The sequence below is a fragment of the Triplophysa rosa genome, linkage group LG11 (assembly GCF_024868665.1).
Source record: "Triplophysa rosa linkage group LG11, Trosa_1v2, whole genome shotgun sequence".
In the NCBI taxonomy this organism is placed as follows: domain Eukaryota; kingdom Metazoa; phylum Chordata; class Actinopteri; order Cypriniformes; family Nemacheilidae; genus Triplophysa; species Triplophysa rosa.
The window spans coordinates 22,680,966-22,699,096 of record NC_079900.1 but is presented as its reverse complement, the minus strand read 5'-3'; the positions used below and the strand labels follow the sequence as shown (position 1 = coordinate 22,699,096).

Below are 18,131 nucleotides of genomic sequence, written 5' to 3'. Positions count from 1 at the left end.
GCAGTGGCCTTTTAGCAAGCGCTCACGATTCCTGTTCCTGTTTTAAAAGCTGCTTTTATTTTAGTGACAGCAGTCTATCAATACATGAATAAATGTATTGATTTGAAATAACAATAGTGATGAAATGATTCAGAACAGAGAGTGTATTATGTTCTGAACATCATTATCCTCACTATTTCTTCAAGGTATAGTGTAGAATATTGTATGCATGATGATTTACTGCAATGAAGAACTCCACGCTCTGAATCCCACAATTGAATGTGTTTTCCTGTATTTCAACTGAAACAGGAAGCCAATGCATGATATATAAAGTAGCCCCACCCCTATTTAAAAGAACTAATGTTAAATAACAAAACCGAAACCTCTTTTTTATTATGCAGTGGGCGGGAGTCATCAGGATCTTGAGAGCATTTGACTGGACATGAAATTTGATGAGAACTGAAGCGCAGAATGATGTCATCCAAATACTAAATTGTGGGAGACCGTAACGTTTTGAATGCTTCCACACCTAAAAAAAAAGGTTGTGGATTTGATTCCCAGGGATTTTATTCGAAGTGGATTTTATTGTGGGTTTTATTCAAAGTAGCTTTGCATGAAAGTGTTTGCTAAATGCATAAATGTCAATATTATAAAAGCAGAAAGTGTATACTGAAGTTACATTCCATGCATAATTCAAGACAAGCAGACGTCTCTAGCCAAAACATATCTTCAACTAAAACATGTGTTGCACAAACGTTGTTTAGATGTTGGCACTAAAATGACAGTAGACAACCTGCATCATGTTTGTTCAATTTAACAGAATGTGACTGTCAGAGATGAGCTTCCGAATATATGTTGAAGCTTGCATGAGGATGTGAAGTGTCAGAGAGACTGACACAAAACAAGAAGTGATTACTGTCTAACAGGAATGCTAATAAGCAGGATCAAAGTAGCATTAAAGCGACTGGGATGATGGGAGATCTTCAGATGAGTTCAGGGACTGCACTGCACAGATGGCTTCTGCATGATTGTCTTTCATACACACAAACATCACACAGAGCTTCAGATCACCCAGTCAACACAAGGTATTCATAATTAAAGAGACACTTTTTTATCACTATATCATTCCACAGTTGTTACAAAGTTTTTTTCTAAATGGCCCCATGAGAAGTTTTTTTGCCAGCTGCGAAATTTACAACACAATCTCACAGCAATTTGTATCTATTTTACGATTAAAATGAATTTGTATGATCTCATTGGTACGTTTTAATGTGATTTGCTGTCACGGGAGTGACGTCAGGTTTGGGGGTGGGGTTAGGGGAGGGGCTTCAGGATATCTTTTTTCTAATAATCGTACGTTTTTGTATGATTTATACCATACAAAATCATTGATACACAATAAATGTATGATAAAAGTAGTCCGTGCAACCACCTAAATCTATGTGATAGATTTGTTGAAAGATATTTCTTTAAAGCTGCCATCTGCAACTTATTGGTTCAAACAAACAAAAAACTTTATTGAGCTAGTACATGGACATCAGTCCCGTTATCTTACCCCGATTCACTGCTAATAAGCTCATAATACCGATTTATAATTTGAGCTGTTGGTATGATTTCATTTGAATTGAACATTTCCATTTGACGTTATGGGCGTCGTTTCACTTCAACCCACGTGAGTATAAATACGTAAACTAACCTCACGTTTAATGATACAGGCTACAGCAGACAAAACTCATAGATCACAGCTTTAAGTAACTTAAAATTTTGTAAACTACCGTATTGTTTTAAGCTTTTTGTAACCTTAATATATGCTTTCTGCTATATAAAATAGACCAGCATGCACAATCTCAACTAACATAAACTCCTTTCGTGTTCAAAAGAAGAAAGTCATACAAATGTGGCACGACATGAAGGGGAATAAATGATCACAGACTGCATTTCAGGTTCCTCCTTTAAGAAACATACATGACTTTTTCTTCCCATTTTAGCCTATGAAGTTATCTACTGTTCATTTAGCTTATAGCTTTTTATTCAAAGCAACCCACATTTACATGGTTGTACCAGCCTCTTGAAGTAACCTGATAATAACTAATTCTGGAATTTGAAGATCATTTTAATTCATATTAATAGTTCAAACTAATAACTAATGCATCTGTAGGTTATTACTGGGGTGTTTTATTACTACTTAAAGCTAAATGAGCCCCAGTTCGTTCTAAATCTCTAAAAATGGCTTAGGTCACTTGTTCAATGTATGTCTCCGAGACACCCAATGTTTAATCCTTAGGGGGTCGTTGAAATGTCAAGTATGATCTATACTGAGGTGATGCCATAGCAAACAGCACTAATGAGACTGAATCATTAAAAGCAACATTGATTTATTACATAAAAGACAAATCAGCCTCATTCACTCTCTGAGTGAAATATAGAGTTTTCTTTTACAGCTGGCAAATGAAAAACGGCCTTTAATTGATGCTTCAATAATTATAATGCATTATGCATGTGGCTGTCATGGTGTGAGCGGTGAGAAACAAATATTCTCCATTATTTATGAGGCAGATTTCAGGATTACGCTGTAATGATCTGAGTGCTGTTTCAATGCTCTCTTGAAGACTGAAGAGCACATACAAGAGTTTGAAGAACCACTGAGGACATTCAGATGCTCATGAAGATTCTTACTGAAGCTAAAAATTTATTTCACTGAAATTATTTTCTCAACTTTTTACAACCGTTTAACATTAAAGGTTATTTTAACGTTTTTTAAATGTTGCGACAACAACTGACATAATTTCAACCACATTTCAACGTTGAAGGTCGGTCAAGTGCCAGTTGGGAAGAAGGACAGTCAAAATAAGTGATATAAATATCTATTTTTTCATACTATTTGCTTTGCTTTATTTCTGTACTGTCAGAAATTGAACACAAGTGTAACACACAAGGAATTTCAGTGAATGGCAAGTTTTGCAACAAAACAAACAAAAAAAACGGTATGTTCACGTATTTTGCCGATATGTCTATCCTTCAATGGCTGAACAAAACCAAGAACTCTTCTTCTGAAGTTGACTGCGCTGTGGGAGAATGGTCTGAAGAAGTCAACAGGAAGTCTGAGAGTGTTGAGAAGTGCATAGGACATCACTTAAGCAATAAGAAGAGCCATCAGTAACATCACAGAAGCAGCTGAGAAGACCTCAAGATGGCGTCTAGTGAAGAAACATCTGATGCAACAAACCGCATGCAGTATGGTGTCTGATCAACTATGGTGTTAAAGGGCGGCTGACAACAGAAACATCACTAAAATCTCACAAAATGTTTTCCAAAAGCACATATTTTCATGTATGAGTGAACTATTTCTTTAAATGTGGAAAAATAAATGAAAGTAGAAGAGTCACTCTAAACCTTTGAACGTGTAATTATTTTTCCGTGAATTACACTTTGGCGTTCTGTTTGAGACTTCTTTTCAAATGCAATAAGACCAGAGATAGAATTTTAAAGGGATTCTCAGTTCTGAATGGCACATAACCCCTTGACACACACCTACACACGCACAGCAGGTAACTGAGGAGTGCACCTCCTCTCTACTGAAGATCATTTTTCAGTCGGGAGAGTTTCTCTGGGATTGTCCTCCAGGGATGCGGGAACTGCCAAATCCAAAGCTGATGGTGTTTCTGAGCAGATGATTCTGGAGGGAATGTGTCAGACAACACAGATCTGCTGCTGAACTCACTTCTGCTGTCTCATTATGAATTCTGGGATGGTTTTACACACCTACATTTCTCATCTATAGAGACCACGGGAAGAGAGAAATAAATGCAAATACAACCACAGGCAGGTTTGAGCTCTGTTAAAATTCTCTTCTTTTTAGGACAAGTATATCAGGCGTTGGAGCGATCTGAAATGTGGTGGACAAATGCCATATGTCTCTCTAAATACACGTGATCAATTCCATTAGTTTTTAATGCTACGATTCCATTCCATTTAAAAGCTGAAAAACTTTATAAAGATCGATCGCTTTAGTATTCATGTTACAGAAGTTTACACGTAACATGATATGACAACTGAATATGAATAGTGTGATACACTGAAGATGTAAGAACCAATGCTGCTTTAAATGGACCAAGGACCGCCCAAGAAGCCGTGTGATTGACAGTTAAAGCAACCAATCATGTTTTGTTGTGTGCTACCTCATATGTAGAGATGTGGAAGTGTAACAGTAACACTAGTGTACATCCATGACCATGTTTACAACAACAACGTTTATGAGTTTATGCTTTGAACCTTGCATACTTATAAGAATTTATGGTTTAGTCGATCTTGATGAATTCTTATTGTTACCGATGTAAACACAACAGCTTACTTCTTCGATCAGACAGTTTCATGTTTCGGTGGACCATTAAAGAGCACGGCACACACGTCTTCCAGGAAATCCTGTAGAATTCAACCAATCAGATGACGACTTTGAATCTACTGAAGTGCTTTCCGTTAAATGTGCTATGCAGCAGACATTCAGCTAACGGTTTCACAATTGAAGATGTCTCGTAGTATGTCTCGTATTTGCTGCATGTAGATGTCATGGCTCTATCCACCTGTTAGCAGTGGGTGCAGCTGAAATACAACCCAGTTATTACAACGGGGTGTCCACATACATACTCGGGGGTGGTTGCATAAACGATGAAATGAAGAGAGAAAGCAAAAGTTTCATTTCATTACATGTGTTTGTTTGTCCGTACGTTTCATTTCCTGTTATCGTCTTCAGCTCAAGATCAGCTCAGCGGAGTGAAGTGACTCATGACTGGAGGATGTCTGATCTTCTCATCTGCTGGATGCATTACAGATAACAACACACACGAGCGCACGACCGCAGAAAGAAATTGTAGCCCACAACTCGCAGCAGGATGACTACTCGAGTGTGTTTCTCTTCTTTTATTATCTTGCTCACTTTCTGTCGGACTAAGACACACACACATTGAAGAAAATCTTGTTTCAGCAGTCTGTAGCACGAGGTCAGAATGCAGATCAGACTGCATAACACCCTTGATTATATCCACAAAAACAGCACAGGGCTTCTGGATATGAGCAGAATATAAAAGCAAAGACATTTTCAAGGAAATGCCTGGAATAGAAATACAACTGTACGTCCATTTCCAGATTCAACTTTTATTGTTTAGATGTTGCTCTTTCATAGCTCAGGAGATTTGATGGAGGTCTTCATTTTGGGTGGTCTTCCTAAAATTGCATATGAAAAAAAAAAAACAGAAGCAAATGAGATAATTATTCAAATACATAAAGAGTAGGGAGATGTAAAATGAATGTAGCTTGTAGAGGTAAAATAATGTGGATTTGGGTCATTTTTATGAGAAATGTTTGAGTTCATATTGAGATCTTCAATAATATTGACTTTTAATTGCAGACTTGACAAATCTGAGCTCAGTTTGAGACTTTGTTGAGATCTCTATTGGAGACATTTGTGAGGTTACAAATTTACATTTGCCCTCCAATTCATCTAATGGATGTCTGAGAGAAATGGAGATATTAAAGACATCTTTCATTCTGTTTTTTATTCTTGTCACGGATTGGCAGAAGAAGAACCCAAGCGCAGGCAGCAGTGAAGGGGTTAACAGATAATATTTATTTTTACACAAAACAAAAACACCCACAATGGGGAAAACGAAACCGAGATAAAAAACTGAAACAAAACACTTCCCACGGGGGGCAAAAACAAACTAACAAAACAAGGCACGACACAACGTCTTACAAAAAAAACAACACGGCAGGGTGACTAAGACTAAAAACACAACTCACGAATAAAGGACAAGGCACAGAACAGGAACCAGGGTAGCACAGAACAGGAACCAGGGTAGCACAGAACAGGAACCAGGGTAGCACAGAACAGGACAGGAACCAGGGTAGCACAGGACAGGAACCAGGGTAGCACAGGACAGGAACCAGGGTAGCACAGGACAGGAACCAGGGTAGCACAGGACAGGAACCAGGGTAGCACAGGACAGGAACCAGGGTAGCACAGGACAGGAACCAGGGTAGCACAGGACAGGAACCAGGGTAGCACAGAACAGGAACCAGGGTAGCACAGAACAGGAACCAGGGTAGCACAGAACAGGAACCAGGGTAGCACAGAACAGGAACCAGGGTAGCACAGAACAGGAACCAGGGTAGCACAGAACAGGAACCAGGGTAGCACAGAACAGGAACCAGGGTAGCACAGGACCATGAGCACAAACACAACGCAGACACAACGTAATACACGAGCACAGGACAAAGAAACAAGAGGGTATATATAGGGAAGACAAATGAGGGATAACGACACGGGGCAGGTGTGGGTAATAAAACACTCAGGGAAAGTTAACGAGGAAACGAGATGGCGGGAACAGAGACGAGACACTGGAGAGAACGCATATTATTGTCAAAAGGACAATAATATGTTTCTCTCCACACATAACCAAAGGCTTTGTCATGACTCTGCTACAGGACCAAGAAAAACATGACTAAATGAAGCAGAGCCATGACAATTCTTATGCTGTCAGAGCAATTCGTTTCTGTCATTTCAATTTCAGTTATCCCTCAGATTTTTAGGGGTTTTTTTGCATTGAACTGGAAGTTAATTTGTAAAGCTTGATTGGTTTTTAAGTGATACACTCTTAAAAAAGGTTCTTCAAAAGGTTCTTCGGTGCCATAGAAGAACCTTTTGGTTCCAATAAGAACCTTTAACATCTGAAGAACCTTTCTGTTTCACAAAAGGCTCTTTGTGGCGAAAAAAGGTTCTTTAGATTGTAAAAAGTAAGAAAGAGGTGTTTCTTTAAAGAACATTTGACTGAATGGTTCTTTGTGGAACCAGAAATGCTTCTTCTATGGCATCGCTGTGAAGAACCTTTTAAGCACCTTGATTTTTAAGAGTGTAGCTGTTTGTTGTTGATTCTGGAGATATGTCCATGTTCTTCACTACTTTATAGATGGATGATAGGGACCTACAATATATAAAGGTTTTGTCATCTAATCCTGTCCATCAAATCCAAAGCTATACAAATAACCGTTGACCTCACTGCTGTGACCTTTCATCTGGCTTTCCACCATTTACCTCCATTAATTTTCTATTAACTTTATTACTTTGCAGTCCAGCGATAGTATTTAATGCTGGAATCCAGTCCCTTGGACAGTAAGTAATCTGTTTTTGATGAAGGGGAAGTTTCAATTTTGTGCATGAAATCGACATTCAATTGACTCTTTCCTTCACATTGTGTCCTGAAATACTGCATTTCAAGACACTAATTCTTCCAGTTCACAAAATAACATTTGTTGCCCCCCCACTGTTCCATAATGTGAGTTAGTGAATCTCTGCAGGCATTAGCGTTCATACACCTGCTGTGCACGTGTTACACATTCACACCTGTAGAGTAAAACAAGCAGCACGGCTCACTTGTAAGTAATACATACAGTAGGAATTGTTTGTGTTAGTATTAATGTGTTTCCCATCTCTGTGGTCCAATATCGACTGAGAGCCGACTAGAGAGACCTGTGTTCAGATGACCTTGTGGTGAATGTGTTCAAAAAGCACCATAGTAAAGCTGATAAGAGACCAATTTCCCATCTGCTGCTCGCTCTATCAGTCATGTGTCGTCGAGTGGGTCTGAGAATGTGTGTGCGTCCATTGTCAAAGCTTTCCCACTCACCATCTTTATCGCTAACAAATAAACTGAACAGGGTCGACGATGCAAGCAACCTTAAACCGGTTTTCTCATGAGAGAAGGTCAAAGCTTGTTGTTTATATGCTGGTATTTTAGCATTCTCTCTGGATATACAGTATAATGTGTATACCTTACCTTTTCATTTTGTTTCTGTATATTCAGAAAAAGCATGGCACCGGTTTTGACATCAGTGACATCAAACCGCATTATCTCTAATGTGACTCCGTTGTGAGGCAGAAAGTTTGAATATGTGAAAGCGTGAATGAGACTTAAACGCTACTCTGAATGACAGAATAAATGACTGGTGGGACCATTTTAATCCAACTCGCTGTAATCCTGTTTGACATGCCCTCAAAATGGAATTTACGCATTCATGTAAGTCAAACACACATCACACCACAGCTTTGTCTTGTGCGTAGGTGCCTAGTTTGGTCTGTATTGCAACAACGTGAGTTTTACTTTTCTCTTGTTTTACTTTAAATTGGTTCTGTTTAATAGTCAGTGGAATAATAGTAGACACTTAATTTAGCTGAACAAACCCTGCTTTGTTTAAGTTCATTATGGAACTGATAAATTGGGCCGCTAAATTGCTTGCACCTTTATTTATCACTGACATGTGACACTTTGCGGTCACACATTCTGCTTCCCACAGATACCAGACTGGCCTTTCATTGTGACTTTCTTTGCCCATTGTTTTAGAGGTAGGTGTTATTTGCTATTGTTTCTAACTTTTGCTGCGGATAATGATTGACAAGCAGCAGACCAATAGCTGCATGCAGGCCTTGTAATTGCACAGTTGACCAGCAGTGGAGTGCAAGGTCAAAAAAGGTCAAAGCAACGCAACATGCACACAGAATTCATGCTAAATGTTCTGCGATATGTGGTTAAAGCCAAATCGTTGTTTTATGCAAATCAAAAATCCTATGGAGATTTTTGGGTGATTTTCTATTATTTATTTTAAAGGTCTAAAAAAAAGGATATTAGGAAAAAGAAGGGATACGGTATGGTTGCGCTTGGTCTCAACCTCCTACATTCCATTGGATGAACATCTTGATACAAATCAAGCTTTCCTGTGGCTCAGTGGTAAGAGCATGGCACTAGTAATGCCAAGGTCATGGGCGTGGTCCTTTGCCAATGAGAGCTGTAATAGAGTCCAGACCTTCTGCCGGCAGTCTGCAGGTCTGGATAAGTGAGACTAGGTCACCCAATACTGAACCTTGAAACTTATAGAAACGTATATTTTACTTACAGCAAAATATGATTCAAGACCACTTGAAATCGTTTAAAATCACACTTTCTTAATGAACGCACAGAGACTACGTTAAATGATGCAAGTATGTGCCTTTACTGTTAATAACATTAAGAAGTCTGTTGGGTATGCCTGGAGGCATGCAGACAGAATTAATAACCGTTCTGCTGTCATCAACCCACATCACACCACAATTCCCAGAAGCCATGCAGGCCAAAATAAGCTTTTAGAATGCTTATAGTTTTCCTATGTTTACATAGCTCCAAACAATTTCAATGCTAATGAATTGATTGCATTTAATACGACGTGTACTCTTCACTTTATGAGGACCTGGGAGATAGAGATAATATCTGGTTCACACCCCCCAAGTCTACAATCTCATTAACACAACACGCTATGCATGTGCATGCTAGCTCAGAAGACGTTATGAATGCTGTATGACAACATAATGTTCTCCTGCTGTGTCCTACATTTTTGATTGCAGTGAGCTTTTTAATTTCTCCTCACTTTTCCCTGTACAGTTCAGCTGAGACAGGTTTCAGAGCATGTGGGATGAAATAGTGGAAGCAAATGAAACGATATTTGTTTATTGCACTTAAGCAAATTTTGCCTTTATTGGTAATAAATTGGCAACATTTGTATGTGAGAGAAAATGAGATGAGAGAGGTTCACAAGAGAAAAGACATTTCGCGCTCGCACAAAAAAATGTTGGGTTATTTTAACCCAGTTGGGTTACAGTACAGTACTCAACAGGTTCCATTCAAACCATGCAGTGGTTGGGTTTGTCCACATTTGACCCAACCATGGGTTGAAACAACCCAGCAGTTTTTAAAGTGCATCTTTAATCAGAAAAAATAGCATAAGATTTGCATTATTCACATATTGTTATAGGCAATATAGTTTAGGTCAGAGAACAGTCACACCAACATAATCTCCTTAGGAATTGGCATATTGGTTGGTACGTGTTTGTGCCGCAAAATCTGTCCTGCTTTGGTGAATTACTGACCAGAACCACCCACACCTCTAAGCTAACAGCACTTCTGAAGTGAGTCTGGAATCATTTTGATACAACATCATTTTGAAATTCTCAAGGTGAACTTGTCTAGCCAGCTACTACATTTCTAATCGATTCCTCAGAAATGAAGACTTTATTAAAAACTTGCCAGTGTGACACTGACAATATGAAACAACAATGTTTTCGGTGTTTAATGTTTAATTTGAAAAATGTCTTGCGCATTGTGTTGCGAAAATGTACAGTAGCTGCGATAGTTCCAGCATCAGCCACTGGGGGAAAGTTGTAAATACGGAAAGCGCAGATCAGTTTCTCCTCCTGTTGCCAAATTGAAACACGATCAGGATGGCCGCGTTCAGATCTGCCGTGGGTACATGGTTCATTTCTCATTTCACTGAGCGCACTCTGTTCCAATGAAATCATGAAATAAATTGCAACCAAATACTCCAGATTACATTTAATTTGTTTATTTGAAAAAGTTAGCAGTCAAGCAAGATTCATGTCTAAACATTAATGCTGAAGACTCAAAATATTTCTCTGAGAGCAACCTTAAAGTCACCATGAAAAGGAATTTGCGATTGACTAATTTTCCATATCGTGACGTATATCCGAGTGAAACGGCTTCTGAAATTAGAAAAAACTGTAGGGCGGGGCTTTATTTTGCTCTTCCCTTTTTGATTGGTTTGTTGTAAGTTGGTCTTGCAGATGAAGTCAGTATAGTCCTACCTCTTTTTTGTTGCTTACATCATGTGGTGAAGAGTTGTTGGTGAAAGGGGGAGAGGAGCTTAATGTTTTTGTTTAAAAACTATAGTGCAAATGAATTAAAAAAATGGTGTGCACGGATAAATCATTTATAATAATCACTGCAACACTGTGTAAAACACTTAGAATTTTCCTGTTTGATTTCATGGTGACTTTAAAACACTCAGGTAAGAGTCTGAGCCTGGTAAGACTGAAATCGAGTCCACCCCACATCATGCATTAGCTTTGAATGAAAAATGGAGTGGTAGAGTATTGCACCAGGTTTGACGTCAACGACACCCAAATGCCAGCTTGAATTTGCAGAATGTAGAGTGAGATTTGATATCTGCAGTGGAGGGAGTCTTAGCTCACTGGTGCCATCCCTTGTTGCATGAAATGAGTCAGGTAAATGTTTCACAAAACCAAAACAGAGTACACGCACATCCAATTACTGTCCCACAATAATAACCATTACTTGTGGTGAGAGGGACAAAAAGCAATTTAACATGTCATCAGAATTTGCAATTGCACAATAAGGATAGCTAAATATTTTGAATTCATAAGAGAATAAATGTAAATTAAAGTTTAAATGAACTAGAACATCATAAAACTAGGTTATTAAAAAAAGGCAGCGGACCGTGTACAAGGCCCTGTGGGGCCCCACCAACCCTGTGGCAGCCCTGAACCAGTGCACGCATTCCAAGAGGTGATTTAGCTCCCACTGAAAGCCAATGTGTAATTGGTCCACTGTGCACTGGTGCTGACTAATAACAAGCGTAGTGAATACTGCTGAGCGAGGTGTCAGCCGTCAAAGCCCTTGTGACATGTGGCATTAGTGCCCTGATACAGAGGTGGCGATAAGGAAATCTCTGTCTGTCACATTCTTGCACTTTCACTCTCTGTCTGTGTCTCTGCAGCTCTCTGCGCACGCCTGCGATCGCACCTGCAATTCATCTTCCTGTCCAGAGGGTAATGAAAATGAGAGGGTCACCGGTAATGAAATGTCAATGTAACACAAGCTCCATCTGTACAGAAGCTCATTCAAAAGAAATGTTGCAGTAATGGTGCTACAAGAGCACCAGGAAGTTTCATGTGATGTTTAATGAAAATAATTGTAATATGGTAATTTTACAAATAAGTGTGTGACATCTGTACTGTAACCCACGGTCATGATAATGACATTGCACGCTAACAAGTAACCCATTTTGAGGCAAAGCCTTATATAGATGTGGAGTTTATTAACTGAATAATAAGTCATACATGGATGAACATTTATCATTTTGACCTTTGGCTAAGCATTTACAAAGATTATGTTAACCAAATAACATTGACTTCTATTATGGACACAAAATCTTTGTTGACAGTCATGTACAGGTTTTTAACTACACAATGGTGAAGAAATGATGGCAGAATGTTAATATTTGGGTGAACTATCCCTTTTTAAGTTGCTGAAATGCACTGTGAAATTCCCTTATGGCGATTGGAAGCATAAAATGGATGACAGTGTTTTTTGAGGAGACAGTTGTCTGTGTCCCTTTAAAACACAAAGTGACTGATTGCACGCATTACTGACAGCAGCGATTAATAATGAATTTTATTTATTGTGGTTAGACAGAAAGGACACTTATTTTTGTGAATCTTTGCTGTGTTTTGAGCCTGACAGCACACAGCCAGCGGGAATAAAGATGAAAACAGAGAAGAGCCGCTGCTGTGGAGGAGACAGTACCATAAACCTCTCCAACAGCTGGAGGACAGACATCTGCCTGTTCCCCACAGAGAAGAGAAATGAAGTGAAGAGAGAGGGAAAGCCAATCAGAGCGTGTTGCATTGGAGACCGGGGGTGCAGGTTTCATCTGTATAGGTGTGAATGAGAGTACAGTTTCTGTCACATTTAGGTCTGGTTGCCAGTGATGGATGAAAATAATATGAATGAAAAATAACATTATTTTATACTAACCTAAAGGTCCAGTGTATGCAATTTAGCGGCATTTTGTGGTGAGGTTGCAAATTGGCTGCATCCCTCCCTTTCGAAACACTACGGTGGCTGACACAGAACTAAGATGTCGTCACAGATTTGCTTCTTTGCCGAAGGAGATAACGTATTTACAAATCGCGCTCTGTAGAGCAGTTTGTCCCTTTAGGGCTACTGTAGAAACAACATGGTGAATTCCATATAAGGGGACCCGCAGTGTATGTAGACAGAAATAGCTCATTCTAAGGTAATAAAAGCATAACGCTTCATTATGTAAGGTCTTTATACACCTTTGAACACATTTTATGTATATGTATATTATAATGCATTTCTGTCAATAGATCCTCCAAAAAATACACACTGGACCTTTAAATGTTCAGACTGAAGTTAAACATCTTAAAATAAAACCATGCTGACTTGAGTACTATTCTTGTATAATAAGAGTGGAACACTAGATTGCATTTATTTCGTGATTTTACTGTAAATTATTGACTGTATTGTACTGGTAAAGATATGTTAAGTTAATGTTGTTTTCTTATTCAAATAGATTCCAAAGAAATGATTAGTACTTCACATAGCATTTAGACCAAAATGAAGCTCTATACTGTATATAGTAGGCTATAGCCCTTCATGTAGACCACCTTGTTGAGATTGTGAACAATTGTTTTAACTTTTTTTTCTGTGAGCATTTACCTCCTATATTATATTCTAGCATCTATATTTATGTATCATGTGTTTGTATTGTTGTGGCTTGGTTGCATTGAGTGAGTGGCTTTTTAGATTTGGATGACATTAATGAATTAATAATGTGAATAAATGTCACACTTTGTTTTACCTACAGCCATACTGAGTAATGACTACCACAACAGTGACCATATTGTTAGAAACGTGACATGAAAACAACTTACAGTACGCTATCATACTTTATGACAATATCTTACTACTCAAATGCAGAATTCTGCAGATGCTGGATTGCCAAATTAACTGGATTAAAAATGAAATTGCATTATTTTTTGCACAAGGCACTGGTGCGTATTGAAAAAGGACTTCAAAGTGTAAATTAGTAACAAAAAATCACAAATATACTGTATATGTTTATACTGTATATTCATGTTTATTAATGAGACCAATGAGAGAAATTAAGATGTTTAACCTCACTATTCATAATGTCACAAAACAAAAAACCCTTATAATCTTTATTCCTTTCTTATACTTATCATATTCTTTCCTTTATCATTTTATGAAATCATTTTTGGGACCTGAAGCTGGACATACTTGATGAGAGTGAAACGTATTCTCTAATGGAAATATATCATTTTTACTCAAACGCCAATCAAACATATTTGAGTAAACTATTAAGAAGCTTTAAAATATTATATAAAAGTCCTTATTATATATTTCACTGCCGGAAATGTGAAACAACATGTCTGTGATTTGTTGGATTGAGTATGGGTATTATCAGCTCCATACAGTATATTCAGATGTCCATCATGTGATGGAGTCTGGCCAATATAATTGGTCACTGGCCCCAGTTCAGGGTTCTGGTAGAGTTGCTATAGTTGTCTTCACTATAGAGCAGAACGTGAGACAAATGACCCTACAATAGCATGTGATTAATGCACGTTTAAGACACGTTTAAACACATACACACTTTATCTCTGTGCCTCCAGTTCTCTCATTCACGATACATGTGATTCATGAGGGCGATCATGACCAGTACACATGGGTGAAAGTGAAGCACGAGAGACACAGATTGCCATTAATCACACACAGAACAGTCTATAAAGTCATTAAAAGCAACTTTCATTAGTGGAAGACTGATTATACAAACTCTACAACAACATCACAACAAACACGTTTTCAACCACAACAATGTGAAGCAGGACAATCAGAGACACCATGATAAAATCTTTGGAACGCGTTCAGTTATATAAACCAGCTCTTAACATTTGTTAAAAATAATGTTTTTAGACAATCATTTGTATTATTACATTCTTGTTAATATATAATATCTAATATTTATCTAATATATATATATTTTGATCAATGACAGGCCATGAAGGACTGTTTAACAGAAGTTTAAAATTAAGCTTTGTATATGGGTTGTGTATGAGCTCACTATTTAATATTTTAATTTGTGCAATTAAATTTAAATACATTTTCTCCCAATAACAATTACAGATCATTTTATCTTTTCACATTTAGGGTTTCCAGGGCATTGTGTGGCTCAGGTCCCTTGTTTAAGGTACAGTATATCACGACTTACATAGAAAACTAACAGAACACGGCTGCTATATGGCATGTGATGAATGACTGTATGTGCCAATGTTTAGTAGGTTTCATATTTGTAATACCGAGAGTGAATACTACACTAAAAACAGTAATATTATCCATCAAATGTATTACTTATTTTGAGTCTTCATTCTGTTGCGATCATTCCTTAAGGTTTCGAGTCAAAAGGACCCGAGATTATAAAAGTGCACTCTTCCATAGTACCGTGCTTTGAAAAGCAGCTTTCATACCAAATTTGAAAAGGCTCGGATGAGAAATGCTAAATTAGATTCTCAGTAGTTGCAGTGGGTGGATAGCTCTTAACACACATGAATGAATGAGTGCGTTTAGAGTAAGGGTAAGATCTAATTGAAATTGATGAGTTGTGAGCCTGAAGTGCTATACTGGCATCTAAACACACAAGTTGACTGGCTGGCTTATGACGAGGAGAGCGAGATGAAATGAGAAGCTATAGGAGGCAGGTGAAAAACGTGTGTCAATTCAGCAATGCATGTAAAGAAGGTAAAGAATAATGTCATTTAAACTGTGCTTTTTATATTGGAATAATATGACATGTTCTCTTTAAAAGCAAGTTAGGGATCGCATTTACACTGGATTTAAAGAGATGGCATAAGAATTCTAATAGTGGCACAGAAAGAGTGTCCCTCCAACTGGAGTCATTTATATTTCTCTTGTGAGTAACCATAGAATTTTTAAAACTGTGTAGAAGATTCAGAGCTTGTTAAAGACATTTAGCTGTCCTCAGGGTGTGTTTTAAACGAATAGTTAAAATGGTCCTCTTTTTTGAAACGGATCATTTCAACTGTGCTTCAATTAGCTGTTTTCGAAGCATATCTAAGCTGGAAGTCTATTAAGTTCTATGTTGCTTAGCAACCGTAAACATCCCACAGTTATTTAGCATACGAATCGTTTATTCTGATTATTGGTGGTACTCACTAAGACAAGGATCAGTTTGCGCTACAGGCATGCACTCTAAAAAGTGCTGGGTTGTTTTTGACGCATGCTGGGTAAATATTGGACAGAACACGCTGGGTTGTTTCCAGTCATAGTTGGAAGAAGACTACCCAGCAACTGGGTAAAAAAGAACCCAGCATTGGGTCATTTTAACCCAGCAGTGTGTTCTGTCCAATATTTACCCATCATGCCTCAAAAACAACCCAGCACTTTTTAGAGTGCGAGTGATATAAATGTGCATATGTGCATGTGAATGATAAAATAGTTCAAATCATACAGATTTACCTTGTATGAGAGATCTGAGAAATATGTCACATAGAGACTTTGGCTAGTAAACAACCACGTAGCAAGAACACATTAGCAACACCACAGCAAAACTCTGGCAACCGCTCAAAGCACCCTATCATTACTGTGCTGAGTTTGGACAAGTAGCACTCACCATTCATTTTCTTCTCGTACTGTAAATGTTACTTTCCCCCTTAACTATTTATTTTACATTTGAGGAGCATTGCATTATTGGTGTTGTATGATGTATTTGCATTGTTTTTTAAATTACCATCTTTTTCAAACACGCTTCCCTCAGCAACGATTAGAAATTCTGCCACCCTGCAGGTGCACTGAAACTATATGGATTCAGGGTTATATGGATTTCACACAGCCTGAAAGTTCTGTACACCACTGTACTTTTTTGTAGTTATACTGCCACTGTGCGATTCCAGCTCTGGGAAATAGAGAAGTATTGATTTTCTTTTTTTTGAAAGCAGATCCTCAGCATCTTAAACTGTACAGAGAGAGTCTTTCATTAATGGCTGATCGGTCAGATTCAGCGCTGGATATGAAGTGTGTCATCTAGGGGTGTGGGCTGCACTGCTAATAGTCCTCTGGGTTCTCGGGGCTCAAATATAATGACGATGAGACCAGCAGAAACACAAGCCGTGCAAGAGACACTCATGGTCTGAGGAAGCTCTTTTTGCGCTCTAAAAAAATGCTGGGTTAAAAAGGGACAAACTCAGCCGTTGGGTTAAATAAAACAAACAATGGGTTAAAACAACTCAGCACAGGTTCATTAACAACCCAACGGTTGGGTTCGCTCCTCTTTACCGAAAGCTCAGTGTGTGTTTATTAGTTGTAATTTTCCTAAAGATTACTTTCATTATGATACTTATTGGTGTAATACAGTAATGAGAAAATTTCTTCCTAGACACAGAAATCACAAGTTAATTCAACGCATGTTGGTAATACACACACTCTTAAAAATAACTGGTTCATGGAAGGTTCTTTGTCAGGCTGTACGGGTCCATTAGGAACCAAGTGCATGAGGTTCTACCAGCCCAGACACAACACAAAAATACACTGACTGCATGAAATAGCCTTATTCCTCTTGTGCCAGATGAGATTATCACGGTAAATTGGTATAAAACCATGGGATGGCGCTCTTGACGTCTCTTGCACTGAACGCTGTCCAGCGTGCTGAAACCACAGCGGCGCGGTTTGTGCTTTTAAACCATTCCTCTCCAACAGCTCAGTCGCGTTCCCGTTACACTGAGAAACAATGCCGTTCTCAAAGAAGATACAGGTGATGGCTCACATGAAACAGCAAACGCCAGGTATGCCTTTGAAATGATCCGGTCTCGCGGTGACGCTGGGTTTGGTTCAGTTAATGCGCAGTGAGTTCTGGAGGGACGCGCGCGTTCATTCCCCTCAGGAGCTTCTGCTGGACTCATTCATACTTCCCTCATTATTTACCGACATGGACTGTTGGCCTTTGTGGATTGACTTCTGGCGTTGTTTGGAAACTGTAACGAACAAGAGTTAATGTGACCAACAACATGACGTGGTGATTACTTTTCCCCAGCAATCTTTGGACTTGCGGTGCCTCGCGTGTTTTCGGCAACTTCATCACAGAGATTTCACGAAAAAGAGCGCTTTTGACTGCAAACTTACAACGGAGACAGGATAAAGCAACATGATGCGTTGTGTAGTTTGCATGTTGTTGTACATTGGGGAAAATGATTGCTGTTAATACCGAGTGTATAACTATGGGGAGAAGATGCCTTCTGACGTTCAAACCTTTCAGGTAAGACTTACTTCATATTAAATAGACTGAAAAGGTAAATCCGCGGTTGTTACCCTAGAAAACAAAAGGCTATTGCCCAACGTGACCCTTTAAATGATCTGTAACCCAATACAAGGTAATTCAGACATAGGCTATTTCATAAGTTGTTTTTTATCATGATA

The 18,131-nt window shown here is 38.5% G+C and overlaps 1 protein-coding gene across 2 annotated transcripts in view; it reads left to right on the top strand.

Moving 5' to 3' along the window:
* The first annotated feature begins 17,359 nt into the window (after window positions 1-17,359).
* LOC130561272 (alpha-1,6-mannosylglycoprotein 6-beta-N-acetylglucosaminyltransferase B) overlaps window positions 17,360-18,131 on the top strand; it is a 132,642-nt gene continuing 131,870 nt past the window's right edge. For both annotated transcript variants that reach the window (XM_057345478.1, XM_057345477.1), the window contains exon 1: window positions 17,360-17,970. In XM_057345478.1, the coding sequence (XP_057201461.1) occupies window positions 17,944-17,970 (27 nt within the window). In that variant the 5' untranslated portion in view covers window positions 17,360-17,943. The remainder of the gene's footprint in view (window positions 17,971-18,131) is intronic.